Source organism: Aspergillus pseudoviridinutans (assembly GCF_018340605.1).
Source record: "Aspergillus pseudoviridinutans IFM 55266 DNA, scaffold_2, whole genome shotgun sequence".
In the NCBI taxonomy this organism is placed as follows: Eukaryota; Fungi; Ascomycota; class Eurotiomycetes; order Eurotiales; family Aspergillaceae; genus Aspergillus; species Aspergillus pseudoviridinutans.
Window position 1 is genome coordinate 3,731,723 of NW_025091282.1, and position 27,483 is coordinate 3,759,205.

General features: G+C 51.0%; 11 protein-coding genes across 11 annotated transcripts; 6 read left to right on the forward strand and 5 right to left on the reverse strand.

Moving 5' to 3' along the window:
• Positions 1 to 132: 132 nt before the first annotated feature.
• Positions 133 to 4,017, forward strand: Asppvi_003359 (putative translation regulator (Cya5); the record flags this gene model as incomplete). Its single annotated transcript, XM_043299324.1, has 1 exon — positions 133 to 4,017. The coding sequence occupies one exon, from the start codon at positions 133 to 135 to the stop codon at positions 4,015 to 4,017; it is 3,885 nt and encodes a 1,294-aa protein (XP_043155259.1).
• A 461-nt stretch (positions 4,018 to 4,478) lies between these two features.
• Positions 4,479 to 7,562, forward strand: Asppvi_003360 (MCM DNA helicase complex subunit MCM3; the record flags this gene model as incomplete). Its single annotated transcript, XM_043299325.1, has 8 exons — positions 4,479 to 4,551; positions 4,597 to 4,627; positions 4,690 to 4,741; positions 4,795 to 4,841; positions 4,899 to 5,004; positions 5,063 to 5,326; positions 5,393 to 7,461; positions 7,526 to 7,562. The coding sequence occupies 8 exons, from the start codon at positions 4,479 to 4,481 to the stop codon at positions 7,560 to 7,562; spliced, it is 2,679 nt and encodes an 892-aa protein (XP_043155260.1).
• A 437-nt stretch (positions 7,563 to 7,999) lies between these two features.
• Positions 8,000 to 9,400, reverse strand: Asppvi_003361 (Spo7-like protein; the record flags this gene model as incomplete). Its single annotated transcript, XM_043299326.1, has 1 exon — positions 8,000 to 9,400. One exon carries the CDS (start codon positions 9,398 to 9,400, stop codon positions 8,000 to 8,002), a length of 1,401 nt encoding a protein of 466 aa, XP_043155261.1.
• Positions 9,401 to 10,138: 738 nt separating this feature from the next.
• Asppvi_003362 (putative alpha/beta hydrolase) lies at positions 10,139 to 11,886 on the forward strand (the record flags this gene model as incomplete). Its single annotated transcript, XM_043299327.1, is given in 2 exon segments — positions 10,139 to 10,309; positions 10,324 to 11,886. The coding sequence occupies 2 exon segments, from the start codon at positions 10,139 to 10,141 to the stop codon at positions 11,884 to 11,886; spliced, it is 1,734 nt and encodes a 577-aa protein (XP_043155262.1).
• Positions 11,887 to 12,168: 282 nt separating this feature from the next.
• Asppvi_003363 (uncharacterized protein) lies at positions 12,169 to 13,320 on the reverse strand (the record flags this gene model as incomplete). Its single annotated transcript, XM_043299328.1, has 1 exon — positions 12,169 to 13,320. The coding sequence occupies one exon, from the start codon at positions 13,318 to 13,320 to the stop codon at positions 12,169 to 12,171; it is 1,152 nt and encodes a 383-aa protein (XP_043155263.1).
• A 400-nt stretch (positions 13,321 to 13,720) lies between these two features.
• On the forward strand, positions 13,721 to 14,908 carry Asppvi_003364 (TatD family hydrolase; the record flags this gene model as incomplete). Its single annotated transcript, XM_043299329.1, has 1 exon — positions 13,721 to 14,908. One exon carries the CDS (start codon positions 13,721 to 13,723, stop codon positions 14,906 to 14,908), a length of 1,188 nt encoding a protein of 395 aa, XP_043155264.1.
• Positions 14,909 to 15,595: 687 nt separating this feature from the next.
• On the forward strand, positions 15,596 to 18,056 carry Asppvi_003365 (uncharacterized protein; the record flags this gene model as incomplete). The annotated part of the gene is made up of 3 exons (XM_043299330.1): positions 15,596 to 15,659; positions 15,737 to 16,898; positions 16,958 to 18,056. The coding sequence occupies 3 exons, from the start codon at positions 15,596 to 15,598 to the stop codon at positions 18,054 to 18,056; spliced, it is 2,325 nt and encodes a 774-aa protein (XP_043155265.1).
• A 913-nt stretch (positions 18,057 to 18,969) lies between these two features.
• Positions 18,970 to 20,139, reverse strand: Asppvi_003366 (nuclear transcription factor Y subunit beta; the record flags this gene model as incomplete). Its single annotated transcript, XM_043299331.1, has 4 exons — positions 18,970 to 19,224; positions 19,319 to 19,446; positions 19,513 to 19,623; positions 19,989 to 20,139. The coding sequence occupies 4 exons, from the start codon at positions 20,137 to 20,139 to the stop codon at positions 18,970 to 18,972; spliced, it is 645 nt and encodes a 214-aa protein (XP_043155266.1).
• Positions 20,140 to 22,459: 2,320 nt separating this feature from the next.
• On the reverse strand, positions 22,460 to 22,987 carry Asppvi_003367 (putative prefoldin subunit 2; the record flags this gene model as incomplete). The annotated part of the gene is made up of 4 exons (XM_043299332.1): positions 22,460 to 22,492; positions 22,556 to 22,748; positions 22,800 to 22,890; positions 22,948 to 22,987. The coding sequence occupies 4 exons, from the start codon at positions 22,985 to 22,987 to the stop codon at positions 22,460 to 22,462; spliced, it is 357 nt and encodes a 118-aa protein (XP_043155267.1).
• A 484-nt stretch (positions 22,988 to 23,471) lies between these two features.
• Asppvi_003368 (putative mRNA splicing factor RNA helicase (Prp16)) lies at positions 23,472 to 26,280 on the forward strand (the record flags this gene model as incomplete). Its single annotated transcript, XM_043299333.1, has 2 exons — positions 23,472 to 25,859; positions 25,921 to 26,280. 2 exons carry the CDS (start codon positions 23,472 to 23,474, stop codon positions 26,278 to 26,280), a joined length of 2,748 nt encoding a protein of 915 aa, XP_043155268.1.
• Positions 26,281 to 26,772: 492 nt separating this feature from the next.
• On the reverse strand, positions 26,773 to 27,250 carry Asppvi_003369 (putative oligosaccharyl transferase subunit Dad1; the record flags this gene model as incomplete). The annotated part of the gene is made up of 2 exons (XM_043299334.1): positions 26,773 to 26,961; positions 27,032 to 27,250. 2 exons carry the CDS (start codon positions 27,248 to 27,250, stop codon positions 26,773 to 26,775), a joined length of 408 nt encoding a protein of 135 aa, XP_043155269.1.
• Positions 27,251 to 27,483: the final 233 nt, after the last annotated feature.

The window sequence follows — 27,483 nt, forward strand, 5'->3', positions numbered from 1 at the left end:
CTTTGCGAAGACTCGAAACATCGGCTGTCTTGTCGTTTCCCTCGGCTTCTTGAAGGGATTGATACAGATATGTTACGCTCTGCAGTTGAGAATCGGTGATTTCAGGGTTTGGCACCGCGATTTTTCAGGGTAATGCTGGAACGGGCTGCCGGATGCCTTGAGAACGCAGGTCGGCGTTTCTTCCGGGATTCCAAGGGGGCACTCCGGGGTCGGAGATCTTGGTATCCTCACTTCACGCAGGGCAATGGGACAACTGCGGAGGCTGTACCTCTGTCACACTCGCCCTCTAAAACATCAGGCCACCAGGATTCGATAAGCTCTGTCTCTTGGAAGGCGAGTCAAGCAACTGCCGATACATGGAACCCTGTTCTCGATTTCCTGTATCCTCCACGTACCCAGGAATTTGCTGCGTCGCTCTTGTTACGCCCGCCCCGGAGACTTGCCCTGCGACGCAAGAAGAAGCTGATACCTGCTCTCACCAGGGCTTACACATCGGTGGCTGCGAGCCTCTACAAGCCCGTCTTTCCAGATAAACCTGTGGATCTTGAGGAGAAGAGGGCGAAGGAACTCGAACGAAGACAAGCCAAGCAAGAGCTTGTGTCAATTCTCAATGAAAGTAAACCCGGTATCTATGGATACTATGACAGGGCGTGGGAGCTTTATGAGACAGCTCGCCGACCGAAAGATGTGAGTGCGGCTTTGTTGGCTCACCTGAGTAGATCATCAGTGCTCCGCAACAACCTACGGGCTCAGTGGGTCTATCGGAGAATCCCTGTTCGTGAACGTACCGCCGAAGATTCTCTGTACTTGGCAAAGTCTTACTTGGCTATCGGGAAGCCTGATGAGATAAACAGAGTTTGCAGAGACGCAAAAGCCACGGGCGGAGATGTTTCTTGTTGGGCCCTCGCTTTTTCGCATTTTGTCAATAAAGGAAAATGGGACTCTGCTGAGAAGTTTTGGAGCGCGCGGCCGCCATCCTCGGAGAAGGCGTTGCTGAGTGCGGTCGCTTCTGAGCTGGATGACTCTAGCCTTCCGATGAAGCTTTTCGATCTCGCTAAGGTATTGCGGAGTCAGGAGACCTCGAGGTCCTGGACTGGTCTTGTCCACTTTCTACTGGACTATGCTTTTTCAAATTCCCGAGTCGCGGCGGATGTATCGACAGAAAATCTCCTTCTCCTATTAAAGGAGTACAATCTACTGGGGTTTCTCACGGCGGAGCACTATTTCCGTCTGATTCGGACTCTCCAGTCCTCCGACGTTCGCTCTATATTCACGAAGTCAATTGTGGTGTATCGTAATCTTCGCTGGCAGATGGACCAGGAAGTGCCTCCAGCAGACCTTCTGGGCGCATTTTTGCGGTCTTTGGCCCATTTCGAAATCACCACTGGGATACATTATTTCCTGGATGAATATGCCCATTTCTACGGCCAGCCATCCATTGACGCATACAAAAATGCGCTCGTTGCGTTTTCCCGAGCCGGAGATGTGGAAAATACCAACAGCCTCTTTGAGCAGCTTGTGATTCATCACGGAAAACCCTCGAGTCGAAGGCTTTTGACCCCGCTCCTCTACGTCCATGCCAGGGTTGGCGATGTAACGGCGACGCGTCGCCAATTCGAGAGAATATCAAAGGAATTTGGTCTGAAGCAGAACACTGTATGTTGGAACATCCTCCTCACTGCCTATACCAATGCAGATGACTTCGGAGGAGCCTTCGCTACTTTTGACAAAATGCTGGAGGAGGGTGTCCAGCCTAACTCTCATACTTTCGGAGCGTTGATGGGACTCTGTGCAAACAGAGGGGATATTGACACTGTCCGTCAGTTGCTCGAATTAGCGAAGAGAAGCCCTGTGCGGATCACTACGCCATTACTGGATACAATCGTTGAAGCCTATTGTAACAATCGAGAGCTTGAAAAAGCTGAGAGTGTTGCTGAGACCTGCCTTGGTCTGGATGTCAAAGGGTCTCGAGTGAGGATGTGGAATGTGCTGCTTTGGAACTATGCATTTCGCATGGACTTGGAGTCTATTTCAAGAATACGTTCCCGCATGGATTCTGCTGGAGTGCAGCCTGACTCTATGACATATGCGGCTCTCATGCTCAGCTTGGTGCTCCGAGGGCAGACCGACCCCGCGCGCCGAATTCTCAGAACACTTCATCGAAGCAATCACATGTATGCCACAGAATTTCACTATGCCATCATCTTGTATGGCTATGTGAAAGAGCGGAACCGGGACATGGTCCACATCATTTTTCGCGAGATCAAAGAACGTTTCAAGCGTCCTGGATTCACTTCGCGGCTTCTCGTTCTAAAGAATCAGCTGCAACGTGATTTGGAACTTATCAAAACTGGTGGACGGGCAGTCAGTGGTGCCAATGTTCGCTTAGAGAACGCGGAAAGATTCCTTGCCGAAACAATCGCCGATTTCGACAAAACCAATATGGCGTCAAAAGAACCATTGCCCGGCGCGGGCAGACTACCCATCACCCAAGCCTTCCCTGCTATGTACTATGAATACCTCATCACAGCATATGGCACCCGGGGAGTCTTTCACAGGGTCAAAGAGCTCTTCGATCAATTCCTCCGCAATAGAAAATCTCCCACTCATGAACGGCCCGCCTATGATGTGGCGCCTCTCCGTCTCGTTTCTGCACTGATGCTTACTTATTTGAAGTCAGAGCAGTATAAAAAGGTTGAAGAATGTTGGAAAATTACGTTTCCCCGTGTCGTCAAGATGGCTACTCAGCCTGACCTTGATGAATGGCTGTCTGATCGCTTGCTACGTGCTGAAGAGGCTGAGCAACCGGATTATCCAATCCCGAGCCCTGTCAACTCCCACAAGGATGTTCTTCTAAGCTCGGACAAGCCGGACATACTTGCTTTAAAGCCGCCCTCAATTTTGCCTGCATGTCGATTCCTGCTCTCGCGACCCCTCTCCTTGTACATGCGATCATTGGCGTACCGGAACGAGACTTGGAAGATACCTCAAGTCGTAGCAGAAGTACAGAAAGCAGGTTTTCCTCTGACAACTTTCAACTGGTCCACATACGTGCAGATGCTGGCTTCTTCTGACAAGCCTTCTGACCAGGTTGAGGCGTTCACTGTCTTTGAGCGCAAGTTCATGCCTAATTTTCCTGGATGGAATAATCTTCGCCGGGGTTACGGAGTGAGACCACCTGGCGTGCCTTCAACCATTGATGTCATGGAGAACCCGAGACGTGCGAAACCTCCTAACATGCTCGGCAAAGAATCTCGACGCTACTGGAGCAAAATTCAGCCTGACTTCATGCAACCTACATATGTCTCGATGGTCTATCTGGCGTCCGCGTTACAAGCGTTCCGGGAGAGGAGTATCTTTGACGGAGGATTGGAGGTGGGGACTCTCTACAAAGTTGCGCCTAATACTATTGCAGCCATTGCGGACATGCCGTACCTTCGTGAGAAGTTCCAAGGTGTGTTACTTCGGCGTCGTCAGGAGCAAGGCGACAAGAAGGGAGACTCTCGAGATCGTGATCATTTTGTGTGGACCGGCGGTATCCTTGGTGTTGGTGGCAAACCGAGGTCTCCAACAGCTGTTGAGCAGTCAGCGATGGAAGCAAACCAAGAGGAAAATGCTTCGGCCAGCGCGCGGTCCCAGCCAGGTGTGATCCACGAAGAAGCACTCGATGGCACAAGCGCTCCTGCTGTCAAGACGGAATCTCTCCCTGAAGACGTGTCCACACCTGACACCAAGAGCATAGATCCGCAGGACCAGTTCGATATCGAGGCAGAAGCGCTCCTTGGATCCAGGCGCGCTCTGCTAGAGGCGAGCGAAGCATTGCTGGACAATGAACACCGCGTTTCAGTGGACGAATGCGATGAAACGGACATGTCTGCCTTGATGGACGATTTGGCATACCCTGACGAAGATGCGCCAGAAGCAGCAGACGGGCGAGAACAAGAAGAGCCACCTAGTGGGCATCAAGGCCAGCCAGAGCAAGAGCTACACAACAGCGGTATGACGCAGGATGCATAGGATTCTTTAACATATCCGCTTTGGTCAATATTGTATATCAGAACCTATGATTGTATATTACTACCTATAGATCTATAGATCCACATTTGGACATTTGTATAATATGACTTCTGATAATGACTAATAATATCGGGCTACTATACGAAGGAAGGATGCCAGTTTGGGAGAATGTGGACATAATCACGTGATAGTATGGTCCCGCTGAGTCATTAAGCGACCATTCCGCGACGCGTTAGAGTTGAAAAGACGCGTTCCAATTATGCCCGATTTGGGTGTCGTGTTTCTTGAAGAAAGATCCCTCCGCTAACAACCATTCAAGGAACAATTTGAACATCCCCATTACCGTCCTTGTATGAGACTGAATTGCAGTGCCAACGAAATAAATCTCGTTACTTAAGTCTCTGACCAAACCAATTGATTACCTCTATCACATAGATCCAAAGTCGTGGACATCCTTCGTCATGGATGGGGTCCAACTCCGCGATGAGGCCGGTCAGGATCGAGTGAGAGCTGCAGTCGAATTTCTCGATCCAAGTGAGTTTTCAACATACATGCTTCATGAAGTAAATTTCTGACTAGAGGTCCTAATAGGCGATGCCCGCGCGCGAAGGTCCGTTGAGATTCACAAGTAGCCTCCATTGCTGAGACGTGATGGTTCTGACGAGCGAACAGCTACCGAGCCGATATTGTGCTGATGCTGAACCGGGGACTGCGTCGCTTGACAGTATGCTATATGTAAAGTTACAAAGTCGATACAAAGAACTAATAGGCACGCAGGTAAGCATCGATGAGATCAGAGCACACAACCGCGAATTGGCAGATGGGTGAGTTCAGCACAGTTCGCAGCATCGCTAGGATCATGTTGCTGACGCTTTCTCTAGCCTTCTTACCTCCCCGTTCGATTACTCTCTTGCTTTCGACAGGGCTTTGAAGGAGGTTATCAAGACATTGCCGAACAGACCTTCCAGGGAAACAGCCGACGATGTGGTATGCAAAATCCAACGAAGATTTCTGGACACGCGGCATCTTTGCTGATGAAATTCAGAATTACTACTGTGCTTACGTTGGCGCTTTCGGAGAATTTTCTTGCAATCCCAGAACTCTGGGATCTTCTCACTTGAACAGGATGATCTCTCTCGAGGGTATCGTCACAAAATGCTCTCTGGTTCGCCCAAAAGTCATCCAAAGTGTGCACTACAATGAGCGGAAAGACCGATTCGTTGCGAGGCGGTATAGAGATCAGACAATGACAACTACTGGAATTACCAACATGAATGTCTATCCCCAAGAAGACGATGAGAAGAATCCGGTATGCCATCGAAGGAAGAGCCTTAACTGGACTGGTATCGCTGATGATTTCGTTTTCGCTTTCTAGTTGATCACAGAGTACGGGTACTCGACATACTTGGATCACCAAACCATTTCCATCCAAGAAATGCCTGAGAGAGCTCCAGCGGGCCAGCTTCCGCGGAGTGTCGACGTAATCTTGGACGATGATCTGGTGGACAGTGCCAAACCTGGAGACCGGATTCAGCTGGTGGGAATTTACCGCTCTTTGGGAAATCGAAATGCCAGCTCTGGGTCTTCGACTTTTCGCACGGTCGTTATGGCCAACAATATTATTCAACTGTCTTCAAAGTCTGGTGGAGGCATTGCTCAAGCCACTATCACGGACACCGACATTCGAAACATCAACAAAGTCGCCAAAAAGAAGAACGTATTCGAGCTGCTCTCCAACTCTCTTGCACCTAGCATATACGGACATGATTATATCAAGAAAGCGATCTTGCTGATGCTCTTGGGTGGAATGGAGAAGAATCTCGATAACGGCACGCATTTGCGTGGTGACATCAATATCCTCATGGTCGGTGATCCATCGACCGCCAAATCGCAACTTCTTCGTTTCGTCTTGAATACAGCACCTCTCGCAATCGCAACCACAGGTCGGGGCTCTTCGGGAGTCGGTCTGACAGCCGCTGTCACCTCTGATAAGGAGACTGGGGAGCGTCGTTTGGAGGCCGGTGCGATGGTCCTGGGTGACCGCGGTGTTGTCTGTATTGATGAATTCGACAAGATGAGTGACGTGGATCGAGTGGCTATTCACGAGGTGATGGAACAGCAGACGGTCACTATTGCCAAAGCTGGCATTCACACAAGCTTGAACGCTCGTTGCAGTGTTTTGGCAGCCGCTAATCCTATCTACGGACAATACGACCCTCATAAAGACCCTCACAAGAACATCGCCCTTCCTGATTCACTTCTTTCACGTTTCGATTTGCTTTTTGTTGTGACGGACGATATTGAAGATGCCAGGGACAGAATGGTTTCAGAGCACGTCTTGCGCATGCACCGTTACCGTCAACCTGGAACCGAGGAAGGTGCTCCGGTTCGGGAAGACCTTAGTCAGACCTTGGGTGTTGGACTTGAGGATAACCAGGACTCCAACCAGCCAACGGAGGTGTACGAAAAGTTCAATGTTATGCTCCATGCTGGAATGGCCAACTCGAGCCGCAAGGGCAAGGGCATTGAAATTCTGAGCATTCCCTTCATCAAGAAGTACATTCAATACTCTAAATCGAGAATTAAGCCAGTCCTCACTAAGGGCGCTGCCGATCATATTGTTGCGACTTACTCAGCTTTGAGAAACGACGAGCTCTCGGGCAACCAGCGTCGAACATCCCCCATAACCGCACGTACGCTGGAGACATTAATTCGTTTGTCCACGGCGCACGCGAAAGCTCGCTTATCGAATCGAGTCGAGGAGAGAGATGCCAAGGTTGCCGAATCTATTCTGCGCTTCGCTATGTTCAAGGAAGTTCTTGAAGATGAACGCCGCAAGAGGAGAAAGGTCACAACATTCGATGAAGACTCTGAATCGAGCGAATCCGACTCCGATGATGACAATACTCCCGCGAATGCAACCGCCACGCCACGATCAAGCCGGCGAGTCGGAACACTGCGAACACGTTCAGCAGCTACGCGGTCCACAAACGGGGACGAGATGGATGCCGACGGAGACGCCGTGTCGGAAGACGGGGACGGTTTGTACTCTGCTAGCCCTCGAGGGCAGCGACTCCGTTCAAGTCAGACAAACCGTACGCAGACGCAGACAGATAGCCAATCTCGGATGTCCGTTGCTTCTTCGCAACCGGCGTCGCAGCTCATCCAGTCTCAGACCGATGATTCACAATCACAGAATGCCATGAGGTCTGCTACTTCGTCCCAGCCGATCCAACCTGCGCGCTTGACCGTGTTCCGTCAGGCTCTAGGCCCGCTCATGGGCACACGGCTGTTCACTCACGGCGACACCGCCGATGTGGAGGAGCTCATTGGAGCAGTTAATACCGCTGTGCGGGAATCTCCCTCGCTCGGAGCCGGCCATGTCTTCCAGCGAGCAGAGGCAATTGAGGCACTGAAAGCCATGAACGAAAGAAATGAGTTGATGTGAGTCAGCCGACAGATATTTTGTCATGATGGTCAAGCCTGACTAACCTATTTTTGCTTACAGGTTCCTCGAAGACGATGAGACTGTTTACAGGATTTAAATCCAATGATTATTGCATACTAGTGGTTAGAATAGTGTTTCGGGAAGGGCTTGACGGATTCTCAGTCCAATATCTTGAATTGCGCCGGATACTCAGTATGGCGTATCGGAGTTTTTCTTCAACCTTTATGTATGCAAGTGACACGATAGTCTGTCCATGTTTGAAAATAATGTCTTTCAATGCATAGCCCCTGGCATAATGTTTCATGCTCACTGCAATCGAGTTTGAGCAGAACGCTCCATAATTCTAGATCTATTTTCTTGCTTGTATATCGGAAGAGCGTTCAGTCACTCTACAGTCATATAGACACAGTGGAGAATAAATCCATATATTGACGAGAATCTGATATCCGTTTGTAGATACATCGACACAAAAATCCATGCGATGCATGCGATGGTTCTAATTATGGTATATGACGAACATAGGATGCTTCCAACCTACGCCGAGGGACTAGCTTCACGGGACTGTGTGCCCTCAAGAGTCTCACCCAGGAACGAATCGTCGGACGAGAGAGACGGCGTACTATAGATGCCCTCCCTGATCTGTGCTTGGGTCAAAGGCGACAGCCCGCGAGAAAGTGATTTCGTGCCCCTCTTTTTCCGTAGCTGCATGCTCTGCTCCGAAGCAGTGGAAGACGGGGTTGTGCTTCCCCGGCGAGGACGGCTGCTGGCGGAAGAGCGTGACGGCGGACGATCGTCGACGTCCACTGGCGTCGTACTACGGGATGGGGTGCGGGAATGGGACTCAGAACGCGCGCTACGCCGCATGGGAGATTTGAGGTCGTGGCCATGTTTGGAGATGCTGGAGTGAGGATGGTGATGACGATGTTTGTCTCCGTCGCTTGACTTGAGGGTTGCGGCGACGAGTCGTCGGCGTTGTGAGGCCTTCCAGCCTAATCCGAGTCCGAGCCACCAGAACCAGCCTCCTTCTTGCTGAGCGTGTTGGCGCTCCTTCTGGCGCAACTTCTCGCGCAGTTGAGCGCGGCGCTCGTTCTCCTTTTCCCAAAACTCGGTTCGGTAGTCATCCCAGTTCTCGCGGAATTCGGGCGAGAAGGATTTGGGGAGAAGAAGCAGACGGATGTAATCACCCCCGGGGCTGAGATCTTCCTCCACAAGGCCCGATTCGCTGTCGACGTTGTTGTAGTACTGCTGGTAGTGCTGCCGACTACCGCGCTTGTCCGACGACGGGCGCTCGATGTAGTGGAAATTCCCGGTTGGAGTAGGGAAGAAAGGAGAGGTGAATGGAAACAGAAAGGAAAGGTAGGATAGCAGTTCCTGCCACCAGGGGCCCCGGATGATGACGATCTTGGTGTTCATGGTGCGTAGGCCGCGGTTGGCGACGGCGAGCCAGCGCCGTGGCCATCGCACTCCCCGTTCCCACTGTCCTGTTCCCCAGACTAGCAACGCAGTGACTATTCCTCCCAGAAGCGCGACCTTTTCCCCCATTTCGACCATCCAGTAAATGGAGCCTCCCACCCCGCTGCCATCCTCCCGCGGACGGAGGAAGAGCGCGTACGCAAAGTAAGCGATCCAGGCAGCGAGCAGGAGCAGGAAAAAGGTATTCTGTCGTCGACGTTCCCGCAGCGCCAGATACTGAGCTCGCAGCGAACTTTCGAGAATGAGAAGGTTCAGGTAGATTTGAGGAGGAGACGAGGGCAAAGTCGAGAGCAGATCCGGGGTCGATGAACGGGGCGGGGAGGAGGGATCCGGGGCATCTTGAGAAAACGGCGGCTGAAGGGTGTTCAATTGACCAGAGGGTTTGGATATGGACTCTGGAAGACTTCCAGGAGCTGGCGAACCCTTGACAAGCTGATCCAGGCTCCGGGTTTGTGCAGCCATGACGCTGTGGAGGGAGGGGAAAAGGATCAACAGGAGAAGATCCCTTTTGAAAGTGGAAGAGGATATCGTAGGCTTTTAGAGGGACTGCACGGCCTTTGCGGCCAGACGCGATTTCATCGCATGAGATGTGGAAGACGAAGCCAAATAGGAAAGTCGGTAAGGTTGATAATAATAATGTTTCTGGTTCATCCAGCTACAGTATCACTAGCTCAACGAAAAAGAGGAGAAGAAAATCAGCCGGATCATCGTCATCAGCGTCTCCACTCAACGGCCTCCAGCTATCATACTGTAACAAATTCAACGTTTTTTGTCAATCAATCTTATCTCATCGCATTTCTACGACTTATGATACCCTACAAACGGCTACAGCCTTGATGAAACTTTAAACAGTCCTTGTTTCCTCCGACTTCGCCATCATTCCGGCTGCCTGTTGAGCTTCGGGGATAAGCGGTCTTTGGCTTCGTTTTTGACCGCTGCGCTACGCCCACCTGGCCTTCTTATTTCCATTGCTGACGAATTTATGACCTCTGCGCCCCTTCCCTATAAATTTTCTTCTTGTCTTGTCCGTGCGAGTGACAGAGGTACCGTCTCTGTCACTCTGGATGCCATCGCGACAAGCTGTCCGCCGTGCGACTTCCTTCATTTTCTTCCCAGGTCTCCCGACCCTGGACGTCATTTGAACCGCCCCGTCTCCTTTCTTCGCCACATCCCACAATCCATCTACGCTACACGTCCTCAATGACATCGGAATCACTCAGTTCGTCTAAGGACGACCTTCACGATCGAGCCCACCATGGCCCGTATGTTTCTCAACAAGAGAGCACGCCATATGCCGTCCGAGGGGCCAGCGCAGCCGCAGCGCGCTCCTCGTGGTTTCCTCTAGGCTACAGAGAAGGCTTCAATCAATGGGTAGGTTCCTGAAGTGGGAGATGATGACCAAAGTTGTAGCACAAGTCGCTGAGATCTGGTTCCAGTGGGCTAGTTTGCCAGCTGCAGCAGCAGAGCATAAAGTTCTCTCTTTCTTGCCCTATCTCCAGCATGAACCTCCTACGCATCTGCAGACCGGAAAGACCACCACTCAACGCGATGGTGTGGCTCAGAGTCTCCAATCGGCCGATCTCAGCCAGCAAGGTGAAGTATCGGCCAATTCCACCGACGATCCGTACGGACCGAGAAGATGGCGCTCCAGCATGGTTGAACTGAGCGGTAAGAACAGGGCTCTAAATGAGTTTTCCGTGGAGAGAGTCGGTGAGGAAGCGGACCAACATTTGGTCATGCTTCACGGATATGGTGCCGGGTTGGGCTTCTTCTACAAGAATTTTGAACCTCTCAGTCGGTTGAAGGGGTGGCAACTGCACGCGTTGGATATGTTGGGCATGGGTCGCAGCACCAGACCACCGTTTCGCATCAAGGCTAAGAACAGAGAGGAAGCCATCAAGGAGGCGGAGGATTGGTTCGTTGATGCTTTGGAGGAATGGCGCGTGAAGCGTAAGATCGAACGCTTTACGCTTCTTGGTCACAGCTTGGGGGGATATATGGGCGTCGCCTATGCCTTGAAGTACCCCGGCCGTTTGAACAAGCTGATCCTTGCCTCTCCCGTGGGGATTCCCGAAGATCCTTATGCTGTCTCTGCGGATATGCCCGAACCATCCGAGTCCACTTTAGCGCAGGAGTTCACCCAGGACCAGCAAACTATCGCACAGACGTCGTTGTCTGTCCCCCCGGAAGTAGCCCAGAAAGGCGACAACAACGTCCTGCTCAAAGGTTACGGTAACGCGGCGACAGCGGCACCACCGGAAAGCCGACCAGCCCGCCGCAACATTCCCAAATGGTTTGCCTATCTGTGGGAAGCCAACATCTCTCCTTTCAGTCTGGTACGGTGGGCTGGCCCTCTCGGGCCCCGCATCGTATCTGGCTGGACCTCTCGGCGCTTCTCCCATTTACCTGCCAATGAAGCGAAAGCTCTACACGACTACTCCTATTCGATCTTCAGTCAACGTGGCAGTGGAGAGTATGCTCTTGCATATATCTTAGCTCCAGGAGCCTTCGCGCGCAGCCCTTTGATCCGGCGCATCCAGAACGTCGGACGACAGATGATTCAGCCTTCCGCCTCTGGCTCGGAGCCTGCGAAAGTCACGGACGCCTCGCCCTCGAATCCGCCATCTTCTGAGTCGGCGACCCAGGGTTCTCTACCCCCAGCCAAGCGCGAGACCGGCATTCCCGTCGTTTTCATGTATGGAGACCATGACTGGATGGACGCGGCGGGAGGCCTCGCAGCCAAGGCCAAGATTGAAGAGGAGAAACGGCGGGTGCTCCAGAATGCTTCACCAGAAGAGCGTGAGGCGGATAATGGCTCGGCTAAGGTGGTAATCATCAAGGGATCGGGTCATCATCTCTACCTCGATGGATGGGAGGAATTCAATAGAGTGGTATTGGAGGAAATGGAAGAGGTGAGCCAAAGGGAGAGGTCTCGGAGTCCGAAGTGACGCGAGAGATGTGCTGTCTATTATGAGCGATATACCTTTCCCCCTTCAGTAATTATTTCCTTGTTTCTTGATAAACTTTCCAGATTCTGCGTCAAGATGAGTTGGACATACGGAGTGTATTATTAGAGTATAATCCATAGATACGGTGGAATGGCTTCAAGTCGCTAGATCCTATGAATTGTAGATGCATAATCACTCACTAGTCAATTTGGAAATCCGATCGCTAGTATGCAAAACTATCAAGATGCTTTTCTTGAAAACCTCAGAATCAAAACCAATCAGTCAAAACGGCCGGTCTCTGTTCAAAGAAGGACTGGGTAATTGCGATCCAAGGTTTGGCCCCGATACACTTCGTCTACGATACCTGACGCCTGTAGGATAATGAGCCATAAATCTCCCCATACTACGGGGCGTTGTACGATCCTCGACCGGCGTGGTGGTGCCCGTCGTTGAGACTGCACTCCCGCTGCTATTCGCTCCATTGCCTGGGCGAAAACCAAAGTAACCACCCAGGGCATCGGATGAACTTGATAGGTGCAATTGTGAATATGTCTGCGGCGCACTGGCCATAGCACGGAAAAAATCAGAATATGTTGAAAAAGATGATGCGTCCTGAGACTGTGGCCGCGGAGAGAGACCTCGGGAGCGGACCCCGTTGCCGGCCGGTAAGTGGAACTCTGACCTGTTTGACCGCGATGCTGACGGAGAAGTAGGAGCTCGGCGAGTTTGACTGGGGATCAGGGAGGTGGTTGCGGAACGATGGTGATGGCGCTGCCTGTGGCCCTCGGGACTATGAGAGGTGGCCTGGCTGTGTCTCCAGGGCAGAATGTCTGCTGTTTCGGGGTGGTTCCGCAGTGGAAATGGCTGTGAGGGGAGCTCGAGACGATCATTGATTGAGAGCCAGGCCCGCTCATCTGCCTCGTCGCTTATGCTGTCCTTTGAGGAGGACGATGCGGACCTGGAGAGATGGCCCTGCGACCTTGCAGATGGTGGGCAGCGCCAACCACCCACGCCTTCGAAGTCCCGACCTTCATCTCCGCTGATGAGAGTTAGGAGAGCAGACGAACTATTTCGCCGTCGAGTCGGCGCCGAGCGAGTGTGCCCTCGAGAAAAGGGCGCCACGTGGCGATGGTTGCTGGGGTGAGGCAATATCACACCGACGCCATGATCAATGGATCGTCTCTTGGGCGTGGCAGAGGTGGCGGCGGGGGTAGTCGGTTCAGAGGCAAAACTCAGCAATGAAGACTTGCTAGATATCGGAATTACAAAGTAGTTTGAGACAATAGCATAGCATAGCTCAACGTAAATGACGAAAAGTCGTAAAAACAGAGTCAGCACGGAGAGGCAGATGGTGATATATGCGGAGAAGATCAGAGGTACTGAAACCAGTGCCAAAAACGGCACTGTCAACAAGGTGGAGCATGTGGTTGGCATGAAGACCAAACGCAGAGAAGGTTCAGTAAGAGATTAGAAGATAGTGGATGACTTGAACGGGATAGAAGGGTATATCCATCATATCACCAGAATTCTGATCGCGGAAAGATAGCCACGACATCTTGCAAGCCTACGATGCCAATGGACCTTAAAAGTACCAGGTTGTTATCGGAGCTTCTGCTTGACAGCAACAAGTGCGGAGAAAAGCATGTGATATACGGGAGGTAATAGCTCATGTTGATGCCATTGATGCCCCAGGCAGTAATTCCAAAATTACGGTATCGGTATTTCCACCATCTTCTGGTACCATTACATCACAGCATTCAGTTTGTCACCCTAAAACTGTCTGATGTCTCTTATCATACTACCACGAGATCAAACGCATATGGACGGGAGGAACATGCCTGGAAATGAGCATGACAATGTCTCCGAATTTCCTTGGGAGCTCGGTGTCTATGATGCCCATTGCCACCCCACGGACACCATTTCGTCAATATCTGATATTCCAAGGATGAAAACAACGACGCTCACAGTCATGGCCACTCGAGCAGAGGATCAAGGCCTTGTATTTCAGATAGCTAAAGACCTTAACAATGAAAAATTGACTGTTCAGGATGCCGAGATGGATCGTGTACTTCCATGCTTTGGATGGCATCCATGGTTTTCACACATAATCATCGACGATCTGGAGTCATCATCAGAGGCAGCGCAGGGCGTCCCGGATCCTGAGAGCAAGAAAACGCATTATCAAAAAGTCTTAACACCCGCTTCTGAAGATGAAGACTTCATTTCTTTTCTACCTGACCCGAAACCTCTCTCGCAATTCATCTCCGAGACACGCGAACGGCTACTATCTTTTCCAAATGCTCTGGTTGGCGAGGTCGGCCTTGATCGTGCTTTCAGACTTCCGAAGGCCTGGACCCAGCAGGAGGCTGAGAATCGTAACGGGCAAATAACGCCCGGATCTCGTGAAGGCCGGAAACTCTCACCCTACAGGGTGCACATGGAACACCAAAAGGCTATTCTCAAAGCCCAGCTTCGCCTCGCTGGGGAACTTCAACGACCAGTCTCAGTACACAGTGTCCAAGCACATGGAGCGGTATTTGATGTCTTCAAGGAGCTATGGGCAGGCCATGAACGCAGAGTACCCTCGCGACGGGAGAGACGAAGACGTCTTAGCGTTGAAGGTGCTCACGCAGAGAGCGACGCCGAAGACGAGCAAGTGCGAAAGTCACCAAAGCACGAAGGTCCACCTCTCCCATATCCACCCCGAATTTGTATGCATTCGTATTCGGGCCCTGTGGAGCAATTGAAGCAATTTCTGAACCCTTCAAATCCGTCGGACGTCTACTTCTCCTTTTCTAGTGTGATCAATTTCAGCGGGCCGTCGTCTCAGAAAGTCATCGCTGTTATCAAAGCTTTGCCGGAGGACAGAGTGCTCATTGAGAGCGACCTTCACGCTGCTGGTCAGCAGATGGACGATTTGCTCGAGGAAGTTGCCCGGCAGATCTGTGAGCTCCGTGGCTGGTCATTACAACAGGGGGTCCAACGACTGGCAGACAACTGGAAACGGTTTGTGTTTGGGTAGCTACATTGTACACTGCTTCATGTTTAGACCGATTCATATGCTCAGTTTGTACATACATAGACAGCAATCATAGAGTGTATAGGGTCTGTTTAAGCATACATAGGCACAGCCTTTGTCCCACAGATCAAACGTTCGAAGAGAGTTGTTTACATGCATCAAGCTCAAGACAACGGGGAATCACTGGATCCGACTTTTCGAGTCCTGTGGCTTGAAGATTTGGACAGCTCCTGGGTGTGGACACAGATCGCAACCGATAACAGCTTCGCCGACGGGAAACTGCTTCTACCACCTCCTGGGCTCCGACGAGGACCTTCTCTCGCTGTCTCCCGCTAACAAAACCCTCCTTGCGCCCTCCGGAACACACCTTGAGCTCAATTGTTGAATATCATTCTGATCTCGCGTATTTTGTTATCAGCCAAAATCCTCCGACTGCGCCTTCTCCGCACCTCCACGTGATCTTCCCCAGACCCAACTCTCCCCCACTTTCATCCATTATCGGTCTTCTCTTTATCGCTGTTCCTGCGATTTCCCTCTCCCGGCATTTGCCTCTTCCCACTTCTGCTCATCTTTCTGATTGTTTGGGTCATGTCGGGTTCCTGAATCGATCTCCCAATTCTGGACCTCTAGCGGCTTCACATGATGAGGAAGAAAGTCTATGGGCCTTGAATCTGCCTCGATGCTTTTGCTATGTCATCCACAGCGCAGAATAGCCTTTCACCCACCAGCAATGGTGTGACCAAGCGCAAGTCAGGTAGACAATACCTCTGTTGACTACAATTGTTCCCATAATGTACTTGTCGACATCCATACTGATTTCCTTTGGCTTAGGCTCTGCAGCCTGCGTCCACTGCCATCGGCGCAAAGTCCGGTGTGACGCACGTATCGTTGGCCTGCCCTGCTCCAACTGCCGCTCCTCAGGGAAAACAGATTGCCGCATCCATGAGAAGAAGAAGCGCCTTGCGGTACGCTCCATTCTGAATCCCGTTCCAATTCGTTGTCGGCCACCGTCCATCTCCGAACATGTCCCCGAAGCGTCTCCTCCATCTGCCGTCAGTGAACCAATCGCTTTCACAACTGCTTTTCGCGGAGTTCAGCCAGACGCAGCAGCTCCTCCGGCGAGCGTCGTTCCGAATGTCCAGTCCAAGGCACAACATCTCCACAGCAATAGTTATAGTCACACGTCTCCACAAGCACAGGAAAGCCATCTTCCGCCCGCTTCAGACCCGTTCGCCGAACAGGATGCCCATGCCGATTTTGAGAAGCGATTGGTGAAGCTCATTGACGATGAGGAAGGGTCAGGTGCTCGGGAAATCCAGAGGGGCGTGCGAGCAATCTATGTTGGACACGAGCTGTCGAACATGTCCTTCTTGATACGTCAACAGCGCGATAAAGATGACGACGTATATCACTTTGCTGGCAGCGAGATACCACGGCGACAGTTGAAAACCGGTCACGACCAGCTCCTCGTAGACGCTCTGACTCTACCGGAGCCGGCTCTCGTTGACGAGCTTGTCCATGCATACTTCACTCACGTGAACCCGGGATATCCCATTGTTGAAGAGGATCAGTTCATGAGTCAGTATCGCAATAGGGACCCTTCTGATCCTCCGCCCATCTTGCTTCTGCAAGCCATTCTGTTGGTCGGATGCCATGTCACGCATCCAAAAGAAGAGCGCGATACTTTGAAAGAAATTTTCTTCCGTCGCGCGAAATGGCTCTTTGACAATCGCATTGAGCGAAACCGTGATACCATGGTGCAAGCTGCGCTGCTCTTGACGTGGCATTCGGACAGCCCTGATGATGATGTTTCTGCCAACGCTCACTACTGGGTCGGCGTCGCTGCTCGAATCGCGACTGGCCTCGGCATGCATCGAAATCCAGTCTCGAGCAAGTTCGTTCCCCGGGACCGCCGGATGTGGAGAAGGCTATGGTACATACTGGTTCAGTTCGATGTTATGGTCTCCCTTTCGTATGGTCGACCTCAAGCTATGTAAGTGTGCTAGCCCGGATCTGAGTCTCATTACCTGCCCTAATCTCTCTATGCTCCAGCAATCTCGAAGACTCTGATGTCTCTCCGTTGACAGCCTCTGATTTTGAAGGCTGTGGGGCCCGCGTCCAGACGGACTATGTCATTCATTTTTCGGAGCTCTGCACAATGATATCTTATATCGTGCGCGAGCGGTTCGGACTACGAGTCAGTTCGGAGCGTCGCAAAGCCGCATTGCAAGAAGCAGACGAAGCTCTTGCAAACTGGTCTTTGCGGCTTCCAGACAATCTGCGGCTGCGTGCCTCGGATATGGATCCTTGGTCCGCCATGCTTCACTTGACCTACAACAATTTTCTCATCCTTCTCCATCGGCCCCATCCCAGGGCATCCGCGTACTCGGACGACTACGGCCCGCATGATGCAGAGATCTGCAGTGCAGCCGCTGGTGTCATCGCATCTATCTTCGAAGAACTCCGCTTAAACGATCGTCTCAAGTACCTATGGCATTCCGGCGTCCACACCCTCTTCACGGCGATGATCCAAGTTCGCGTCGAGCTGCGATTCTCCAACCCTGTCCTAGCCATTAACGCCCTGCGCCGCTTCGATTCCGCCTCCTACTCACTCCGAGAACTAGCCAAGTACTGGTCGCACGCCACTACTATTCTACGCCTCTTCGAAGATTCAAAACGTCTGCAAAAAGATCTGCGCCTGGCAACAAGCGAGAGACCCAGACCCTTTAGCAGCACGCATGACCAATCCCATAACCAGAACCAGAACCAAAATCAAAACAAGAACCAGAATCAACACACTTCAACCGACACACCTCTACGGCCCTCACAGCCGGATCGGCCCCTCCCTTCCTCCTACGATGTCCCCACCCCGAACTCCACGTCTCTACCCCCAACCGCTGTCTCCCCGCACCAGAACCAGCCCTTTGACAGCTGGATCCCATCCACGAACCTGGCAACTGTCGATCCGATGGATCAGCCAAGGGAATTCCTGGACTGGCGCCAGCTGTTCTCCTTCACGGATCCGGACCAGTCTGTACTGCCGATGAGCATGGACGGACTCCCGGAGCTAGAAGATGAATGGCGCCAGATTTACTGGCAGGAGACACCGATGTCAGACCTACTCCAGGATGGAGGATGGATGCACGGCTAGCGCTGCTTGGACGGATTCTTTAAGATGAGCATCTATCCCATGAACGATATATCACGAATGATACCTAGGATTCAAACCTTATGTCCATCAATTTGCGTACAACATATCTTTATACCTATGGAAATAGTCTCTCCACAGTGAACTTCTCACTCTGTCTTATATCTACCAATGCACAAAGGAAAAGCATGCTCGATGTTTCCCTGAGCATATGTCCAGAAAGTTAGCATCTCATCTGACCCAATCAATCAAGACATCCACATAGGCGCCAGTATCAAAATCCGGTCATTCGTCAAGGACAGCGAAGTCCCCCCCTTTCCTTCTATTAACTAATTGGCCCACCATATCACCCAAGAGACACTCATAAGTCACAAATCACCAGCAAGTGGCATATATGAATACATATGATGATTCCGTATTTTGCGACCAACTGCCCTCCCGTAATCAAACAACGAATCCGAGATGACTGTTCTGTAAGCATGAAAAGAAGATCGTTTCCACACGACGCATTGACTATCAAGGTGTACAAACACCGTCGTTGTTGAAGGGAACATATAGCAAAAGAGATAATAGAGAGGCCGCGGATGAAAACAGCATAAGCACACCAATGATCAAAGGGGTAAAAAATAAAGAATTAAAAAGCGCATCCCGAACTGGTCCTGTTTACCTCTCTGTCGATTCCTCATGAATATCCCAATGTTTCATACCATGTCATAAAATGTTGCGCAGAGAGCAACACCCAAAGAATGTTAGGAGCATCCCCACAAACAATTCGAGACTCTGTTCCAAGGCAGACTCGACCCCCGAAACAAGGGTAGCACCGTCTCAGTCTTCGAGCGTACATTCTTATTCTGACAGCGCAGAATTTGGAGTGTGTGAGAGTCTTGCGCGGGGGACTCTGTCACACACGATGTATTTAGTACGAGTCGCCTCCTGCGCCATTGTGAGGCTGGCCGACCATCGAAGGGTAGCCATAGGCTGAACTGTCCTGTTCGGAGGGGTCCAGACCAGGGTTCATGATATTGTTTGTGTTATCTGCAGTTTCAGGAAAGCCGCCGGAAGCCGATGCACCAGGTCGTCCACCTTGCGTGCTGGATCCGCCCACAGGCCCTCCAGCATTGTAGCCGCTGCTCGTTGGCCTGTTCTGATGTTCGCCACGGGCGGACTGAGTCTAGGGAAGTACTTAGCACATGATACTACAACCCACCAGACCACCAACCGTTGGTGGGGAGACAGGCCGCCTGAGCGTGTTGTACAAGTCTTACCTCGCGATACTTTGACAAGTAGATCTTGAGCGCTTCCGCATAATTTTCGAAGCCAAGTGAGGTCATGGCGAACAGAATATCCTCCCCGTTTACCGTCTTGCGTTTCTCTTGCTGGCACTTTTCAGAGGCTGTAGAAAACAAGGCGCAAGCATACGTTAGTCAAATGGACAGGTACCAGATGCAGTAACACTCACCCTCGCTGGTGATGAACGAGATAAACTCGCTGACACACTCTTGCATGCACTCCTTGGCTTCTTTGGCGATCTTCGCGTTCTCTGGCAAGGCCAACTTCATAATACGGGCCACTTGACGGTAGATGTTAGCACATGTAGCTGTTTACCCATCATTCCTCCAAACTGGCGGGGGATAATCGCGTAAAAACTTTGAACGTCGCAAAAAGAGCGCCATCGCACAATAGGTATCTGACGAAAATTGTATCGCCCAGATAAGAAAGGCGCTTCGCGTGCAGAGCTACACTCGAACCGCAGGCGACGGAGGGTCCCCACAGTGCGATGTTTGTTGGTTAAAGAGGCAGGGCTGGGGTATTATAAATGGATGGACGCAGGGTACGGCAAAAGTGAAGTAGGGCAGACGGCTGTTGGCCAGCAGTTGGATGTAAGGTACGCGCAAATCGGGAGGACAAGAGAAGCTGCAAGGGAACGCAACTAACCATTTGCAATCGGGAGCCATCGATCTTGCTCCTTCACCTCGAATTCTCCCTGGTTCTGTGTTTGTTCCTGGTCCTTATCCATGTGTTCTTGGTCTTCACCTGATTGCGCTTCCTGTTCCACCTCAGGCTCTTTCGAGGGAGAGGCCGACATGATTTTTAGCTATAGGTATACACGCAGCGGATACTGGATAAGGAATGTGATAAGGAGTCGTCTATTTGCTCTGCTGGCAGACCACGTCAGAGATGCGTGCTTCGGGGGTATCGAACTCGGGCGCTATGATACACTCGCGTCAAAAGGCAGAATAGAGTTGTGTCTGGCTGGGCAGCGATTCGCTTCACGGCAGCCCGAACGTAGAGGCACAAGTGTCAGCAGTGCGGGGACAAGCAATTGTTTCTGCTATAGCTCCGGCCCTGATGGTATAATCAAGGCGCGAGAGATCTGTTATTCGAGGAAAGACGCGACAGTAAGAGAGTGACTCGATCAACCAAATCTGATTTGTTGCCAGTCGCAAGGATAAGTTAGTCCAAAAATTCGGAACGATAAAATGCTAATTTTATTCCCTGCCACCTTTCGCGTGTTGTGGACGGATGGTCCGCCTTACAGAACTGCAAAGAGGAGTGGTGCAGTGGTAACGTCAATCAGATATGCGGGATGCTCCAACGCGGGTGATCTGGAAACCCGGAGAAAACTCTCAGTGACGCGGGTCTTCCGTGCGTAGCAACCAATGCAACAGTGGTGGGTCAAGTTGATAGTGGCACGTTGCGCAGAGGCAGACGAACGATCCACGGGAATCGGGAGACGAGAGTACCTTACCTTCGAACGAACGGGAGCTTCTGTTTCGCTTGAATGGCCCTCGGCCTGTTGTATTTGGTCTGTTTCGTCCACTTAGGAGCTGAGCTTGTCCAGTAGATATTTCAGGATTCTGACTGGAGACGGATGCGATGCGCGCAGATGTCAATTGGCGAACCAGGAATGTGTGGGCAGACCAGGGGAACTCTCACTGGTCGCTGAAGAACGCCAATGAGACTTGTGGGAATCAGAATATTGAAAACACTCTTTCCAAAGGAGTTGAGCGAATTTTGATGAACTTTGTTAATCAATTAGAGCTGGTGGATTGACTCGCCTGATGAATCGAATGAGAGATGGACGGTTGACGAGCTGAGACATGAAGTGCAGGGACTCAAGGGAGGGAAGCCAGACCTGGCCTCAGGCGTCCATTTACAATGTGATAACGATAAATTACTAAAATGACCTCGTGATGCCGCGAGATTCGTCGACCATACTCCATACAGTATGTATTGATACTGAAATGCACGTGATTACTGGTATCTGTGGCATTGCAGCGAGACGACGATGGCAATGATGGTCAAGAAAAGCTGTTGTTTGGTTGGTCCAGGTAATGACTGGCATATTTTCATGATACTCAGATGCGTAATGAATAATCAATATTTTCATGATACTCAGATGCGTAATGAATAATCCGATATCTGCTTTGAAGTGACAACAGTTCGAGTACAGCTCATTGGTGACGCTGTGTTCGGAGCGCTCTGCATTTCAGGCACACATATGTTGCCTGTCAGCAGCCAAGGTCCAGCCTGAAGATTTTGACTCGACATAGGACTCATCACAAAATCGTTCGGACGTCGGACCAGGAGGGTTTATCAGGCATCAATGACAGCATGGTATCAGGAGCAATCAACACATAGGACGATGAAGCTCGCAAGGTGTCGACTAGGCTCATGAACATGACAAAAGTACCGGGCGTCATATCTTGACAAATGTGTTGGACAATCAGGTTTTCACCTGAGATGAGGCTGCACATGAGCAGCCTGCATTACGTTTTTGAGGACTCGAGTTGACTGCATGTGTTTGTCAGCTTGGGTGCCAGCAGGAGATAAACCATTTACAACTTTTGCTCCTCTACGGTACCACTGTCTCAAGGCATGCGAGTTCCTTCTCCGAGATGACGCCCGTTATTTCTAATTATAGAATGGAAAAGTTTCTTGATGGGGCAGAGAGGCACAGTGAGCTCAAGTTTGCACCAAGGGTTTGACATGGAGTTCATTATGGCCACAACTAGTAGCTACCAGGTGATTCCATCCGCGTAGCAGAGCACCGAAGTAGTGCGATATCACATCTTGTCCCCACTGAACCTGGTTTCTAGACACGGGAGGATGCACAGCTGTAGGAGCTTCGTCGTATCAATCGACAGATAGCGGACCAACGGCAAGAAACAAATTTCAACTCTTCGAGAAAATGATCAAGTATAAGTCTGGTCAAGTCACAAGGAAGATGGCTCGGATACGCTCAATGCAGTCACTCGGGGCTCCCGTTAACGCCTTTTCGATTCCGATTCCCGCTCATAGTCGCAAAAGGAGATCACGGACACCAAGACCGATAGAAGGATTGAAGAGTATGGAGGGGTATTTCGGACTGCCGTCACAAGAAAAGAGGGAAGCGTTTTTGTTAATCATGGTTGTACAACCTGGATGTTGTTCTTTTTCTATTGTGAAAAGACGTCAGTCATCAAACAATTAGCATGATTTCCTGGCTTTGGCAAACTAACTTTCCAATCGTCCAACTCGGACTGTTTGCTCTGATATTGCTTCACAAGTTCGTCAAGCACCTGCTTCAAACCATCTGAGTTTGTCTTGAGTGCAGGAAGCACATCCTGGACTGTTCGCTCGACCAAAACTCCGTTTACCATTCGGAAGCACTTGCGGTCCTGAGGGAGGGGTTCGAGTGTCTCAATGACAAGCCTAGTAAAGGTCACTACTGCTAGCAGTCTAGAAATGGGAAGTAAAAAGTACTTATGCTCCTCTGCTTCCTGCTCGATGTCGCCAATCTTTTGAGCCATCTGCGTGAGTGTATTCTTGAAGTTTGTATATTGAAGCTGAAGCTCTGCTTCATATTAGCCTTCGTCACTACGTGAAATGAGATGAGAACACATCAGCATACCCTGCTGCTTCTTGGGATTTATTTGCGCCTGACTGGCCATTTTCTGATATCCGATGCTGTGACTCTGTTGTTGTAAAGCTCAAGATGCGATGCGGGGCGTCGTCGCTCGATTTCCGCTGCGCGGAGAAGCAGACTAACTCACTTTTTCCTCAAGCTGCGTCTACGAGGGACAGCCAGGCTGCGGTCTGGACAGAACCCCGGTTCAGTCTCACTAAGTTATCTAATATTTTAGTCTTAATCTCTAATTGCGCTTTCGAAAAGGCTATTTTCATTGTATCTTTATCTCATGACCTTCTCTGGCCCCTCCATAGATTAAGGCACGTGACGTGGATGGCAATTTGTTTGCACCGTTTGCCGCGTCGGCGATAATCCACTCCGCAGTTTATCAGAACCTCTACACTTTGCCTAGCACCTGGCTCGAAGCAAGCACCTGGTGGCCATTCCTGTGCCACTCTATGTTATTTCAAAAATCAATTTGACCCGGTTGAAGGATTTGTTTGAGTTCTTCTAGGTGTTATTCCACCATGGCGTCCGACGGAATGCCTCCAGCCAAAAGGCTGAAGAGCTCCAACCTTCCGCCACACCTGCGCGATGCGAAGCGCAAGGACATCGACAACTGGGAAACAAACCGGATGCTCACGTCTGGAGTCGCGCAACGGCGCGATTTTGAAGGCGACTTTCTACCAGAAGATGAAGAAGGTACTCGAGTCCATTTACTCGTCCACGATCTGCGACCGCCGTTCCTGGACGGGCGCACGATTTTTACCAAGCAACTGGAGCCTATCTCAGCCGTCCGCGATCCGCAGAGCGATATGGCCGTGTTCAGCCGCAAAGGGAGCAAGGTCGTTCGAGACCGGCGTCAGCAACGGGAGCGTCAGAAGCAAGCGCAGGAGGCAACGACAATGGCGGGCACGGCGCTGGGAAATATCATGGGTGTCAAGGAAGATGAAGGCGACAGCGCTGTTGCCATGCCCATCGAGGATACTTATAGAAGCGGGAACAAGTTTGCCCAGCACCTGAAAAAGGATGGAGGCGGACAAAGCTCTTTCAGCAAGAGCAAGACGCTTCGCGAACAGAGGGAATACCTGCCAGCATTCGCCGTGCGAGAGGAATTATTACGAGTCATACGAGATAATCAAGTGATCGTGGTGGTTGGTGAGACAGGATCTGGAAAAACGACTCAACTGACACAATTTCTTCACGAGGACGGATACTCAAAATACGGCATAATTGGCTGCACGCAACCTCGGCGAGTGGCTGCTATGAGCGTTGCGAAACGTGTGAGTGAAGAGATGGAAGTGGATCTTGGCGCCGAAGTTGGTTATGCTATTCGATTTGAGGATTGCACCAGCAAAGATACAGTCATCAAGTATATGACTGACGGTGTCCTTCTGCGAGAATCGTTGGTTCAGCCGGATCTGGACAAGTATTCTTGCATCATCATGGATGAAGCGCACGAAAGAGCTTTGAATACCGATGTTCTGATGGGCCTTTTAAAGAAGGTGTTGGCGCGTCGAAGAGATTTGAAGCTAATTGTCACCTCAGCCACCATGAATTCAGAACGCTTTTCTCGGTTCTTCGGTGGTGCCCCCGAGTTTATCATTCCTGGACGAACTTTCCCAGTGGATCTTCACTTCTCCCGTACCCCGTGCGAGGACTACGTCGACAGTGCAGTCAAGCAGGTCTTGGCAATTCATGTCTCGCAGGGACCCGGAGACATACTTGTCTTCATGACAGGTCAGGAAGATATTGAAGCAACGTGCGAGTTGATCGACGAGCGACTGAAGATGCTTAATGATCCGCCGAAGCTTAGCATATTACCGATATACAGTCAGATGCCAGCAGAGCAGCAGGCGAAGATTTTTGAACGGGCCCCTCCTGGCGTCCGGAAAGTCATCGTTGCCACGAACATTGCCGAAACGAGTCTGACGGTTGATGGGATCATGTTTGTGGTGGATTCAGGATACTCAAAACTGAAAGTATACAATCCACGCATGGGTATGGATACGCTCCAGATCACACCTATCTCTCAAGCCAATGCGAATCAACGCTCCGGCCGAGCAGGTCGCACGGGGCCTGGAAAGGCGTACCGTTTGTATACCGAGTCGGCCTACAAGAATGAACTATATATTCAAACGATACCGGAAATTCAGCGGACAAGTCTTTCAAACACTGTTTTGCTTCTCAAATCACTTGGAGTGAAGGATCTCTTGGATTTTGATTTCATGGACCCACCGCCGCAGGAGACCATTTCGACATCTCTTTTTGAACTCTGGTCGTTGGGCGCGTTGGATAATCTGGGCGACCTAACCCCGCTAGGTCGCGCTATGACTCCGTTCCCCATGGATCCTCCGCTCGCTAAACTGCTCATTACGGCGTCCGAGGAATACGGGTGCAGCGAGGAGATGCTGACGATCGTTTCCATGCTCTCGGTTCCTAGTGTCTTCTATCGTCCAAAGGAGCGACAAGAAGAGTCAGATGCAGCGCGCGAGAAATTTTTCGTTCCGGAGTCTGATCACTTGACTCTTCTTCACGTTTACACGCAATGGAAATCCAATGGTTACTCCGATGGATGGTGTATCAAACACTTCCTTCACCCCAAGGCTCTGCGACGGGCTAAGGAGGTACGCGAGCAACTTCATGATATTATGACAGTTCAGAAGATGCGGCTTGTAAGCTGTGGGACAGACTGGGACGTGATCCGCAAGTGCATCTGCTCCGGCTTCTATCACCAAGCGGCCAAGGTTAAGGGTATTGGCGAGTTCATCAACCTCCGGACAAGCGTGACCATGCAGCTTCACCCCACGAGCGCTCTGTATGGCCTAGGTTATGTGCCAGAATACGTGGTCTACCATGAATTGATCTTGACAAGCAAGGAGTATATGTCGACTGTGACTGCAGTGGATCCACACGTAAGTTGATCCATCTTCATCTGAAACAGTGAAACAGCAAAGGCTAACCTCGAGAATGTAGTGGCTCGCCGAACTTGGCGGTGTCTTCTACTCCGTCAAGGAGAAAGGCTATTCCCAGCGAGAACGTCGCGTCACCGAACAGGAATTCAATCGACGCATGGAGATCGAGACCCAGATGGCCGCCGACCGGGAGCGCGCCGCGGCCGAGAAGCTACGAGAGCAGGAGCGCAATGATCCCTCCAGACGCAAGAAGGAAGTAGAGGCGGGATCTGTTGTGCGACGTCCACTTGTTACAGGCGCACGAAGAATTGGCGGTGTGTCCGCATCTTCGAGCACGAGAAACGGCACCAATGGAGCAAGTGGGGGAGGATCCGTGGTTAAGAAGCCACAGATCAAAAGGAAACCCGGACGAGCATTTTAGCATCATATTCAAGCATAGACATATACCCGATGTACAAATTTAGAGGAGTTCATTAAAAGAGCGGGCTCTGAACTCTATCCATAGATAGAATGCAATGCCATTCAGGTGCAGCTATTGGGTATCCAGCCATCAGTAGCACTTTTCTCTCGACCCTGCAGTATAAAATGGCCTTGGCCAAGGCCAATAAAGTACACTCTCATAATGTATCCTGGTGAAGCACTACAAAGTACCACGCAGGCCCTGAAGAAGCGAAGACAAACGGCCTTCCGTCTCGCAAGCCGACAACAAGAACTACCGGTATCCTTCCAAACTCTACCGAATATCTCGCCACCAACAGCCCGCACTCAATTGATGAAGTTGATACAGAAAAAGTGCAGAATCAAGCTCCCGAAGATGTAATCCGCAAACGCCCTACCAGCAGCATAACAGTCAGTCGGCAATCCTCATCTCACTTATTCCTAGCATCCAACATAAAAAGCCCAAAAACAAGACTCACCTCTCATGAGACACCGCACCCTGCTCCTCCCCACCTCCTACCGCAACAAATCGCGCATTCTTCCCCTTCGAACTGGGCTTACTGTTTCCACCCTTCTGGTCGCTACTCGTCTGCATGCGCAAACTAGCCGTAAGCACGAACTGGCCGACCGCGGCGCAGAACCCGCTTAGAAAGGCATTAAAGGGCTATCGACCCATCACTCGTCAGCATCCCCATCTCAATCTGTATTCCGAGGGGAATGGGAACAGGTCCTACGTAGTTTCCAGCCAAAACGCAATACAGGAATTGCACGGCGCCGACAAAAAGAAGGAACACCATGAAAGCGTCAAGCATCATGGTGCGCTGAGACGTTGTGGTGAGGTACTGCTGCCATATGTGCTGGGCGATTTGGTATATAGAGGAATTAGAGGATAGGACTGCTGGGCCGGAGGAGAGGGAGGAGGAGCTGGGGGGTTGTGTTCGTTTAGGAGGCATGCTGGTCAATTGAATCAGGGTCGAATTGAGGAACGTTCAGGATAGAAGAGTTGGCAGAATGATGCGGCGTGACTTGGAGTTGAAGTTTCGATGTCGAAGCCCCGGTTGAGAAATGCAGATGAAGCTACTGTGTACACAACCCGATAGAGGACATACTAAGGCCATACCTGTGCTCCACCGACTGTTGATTACGTAGCCTGCTTAGTTCCGTTGTAGTGTCACGTGATCAATTG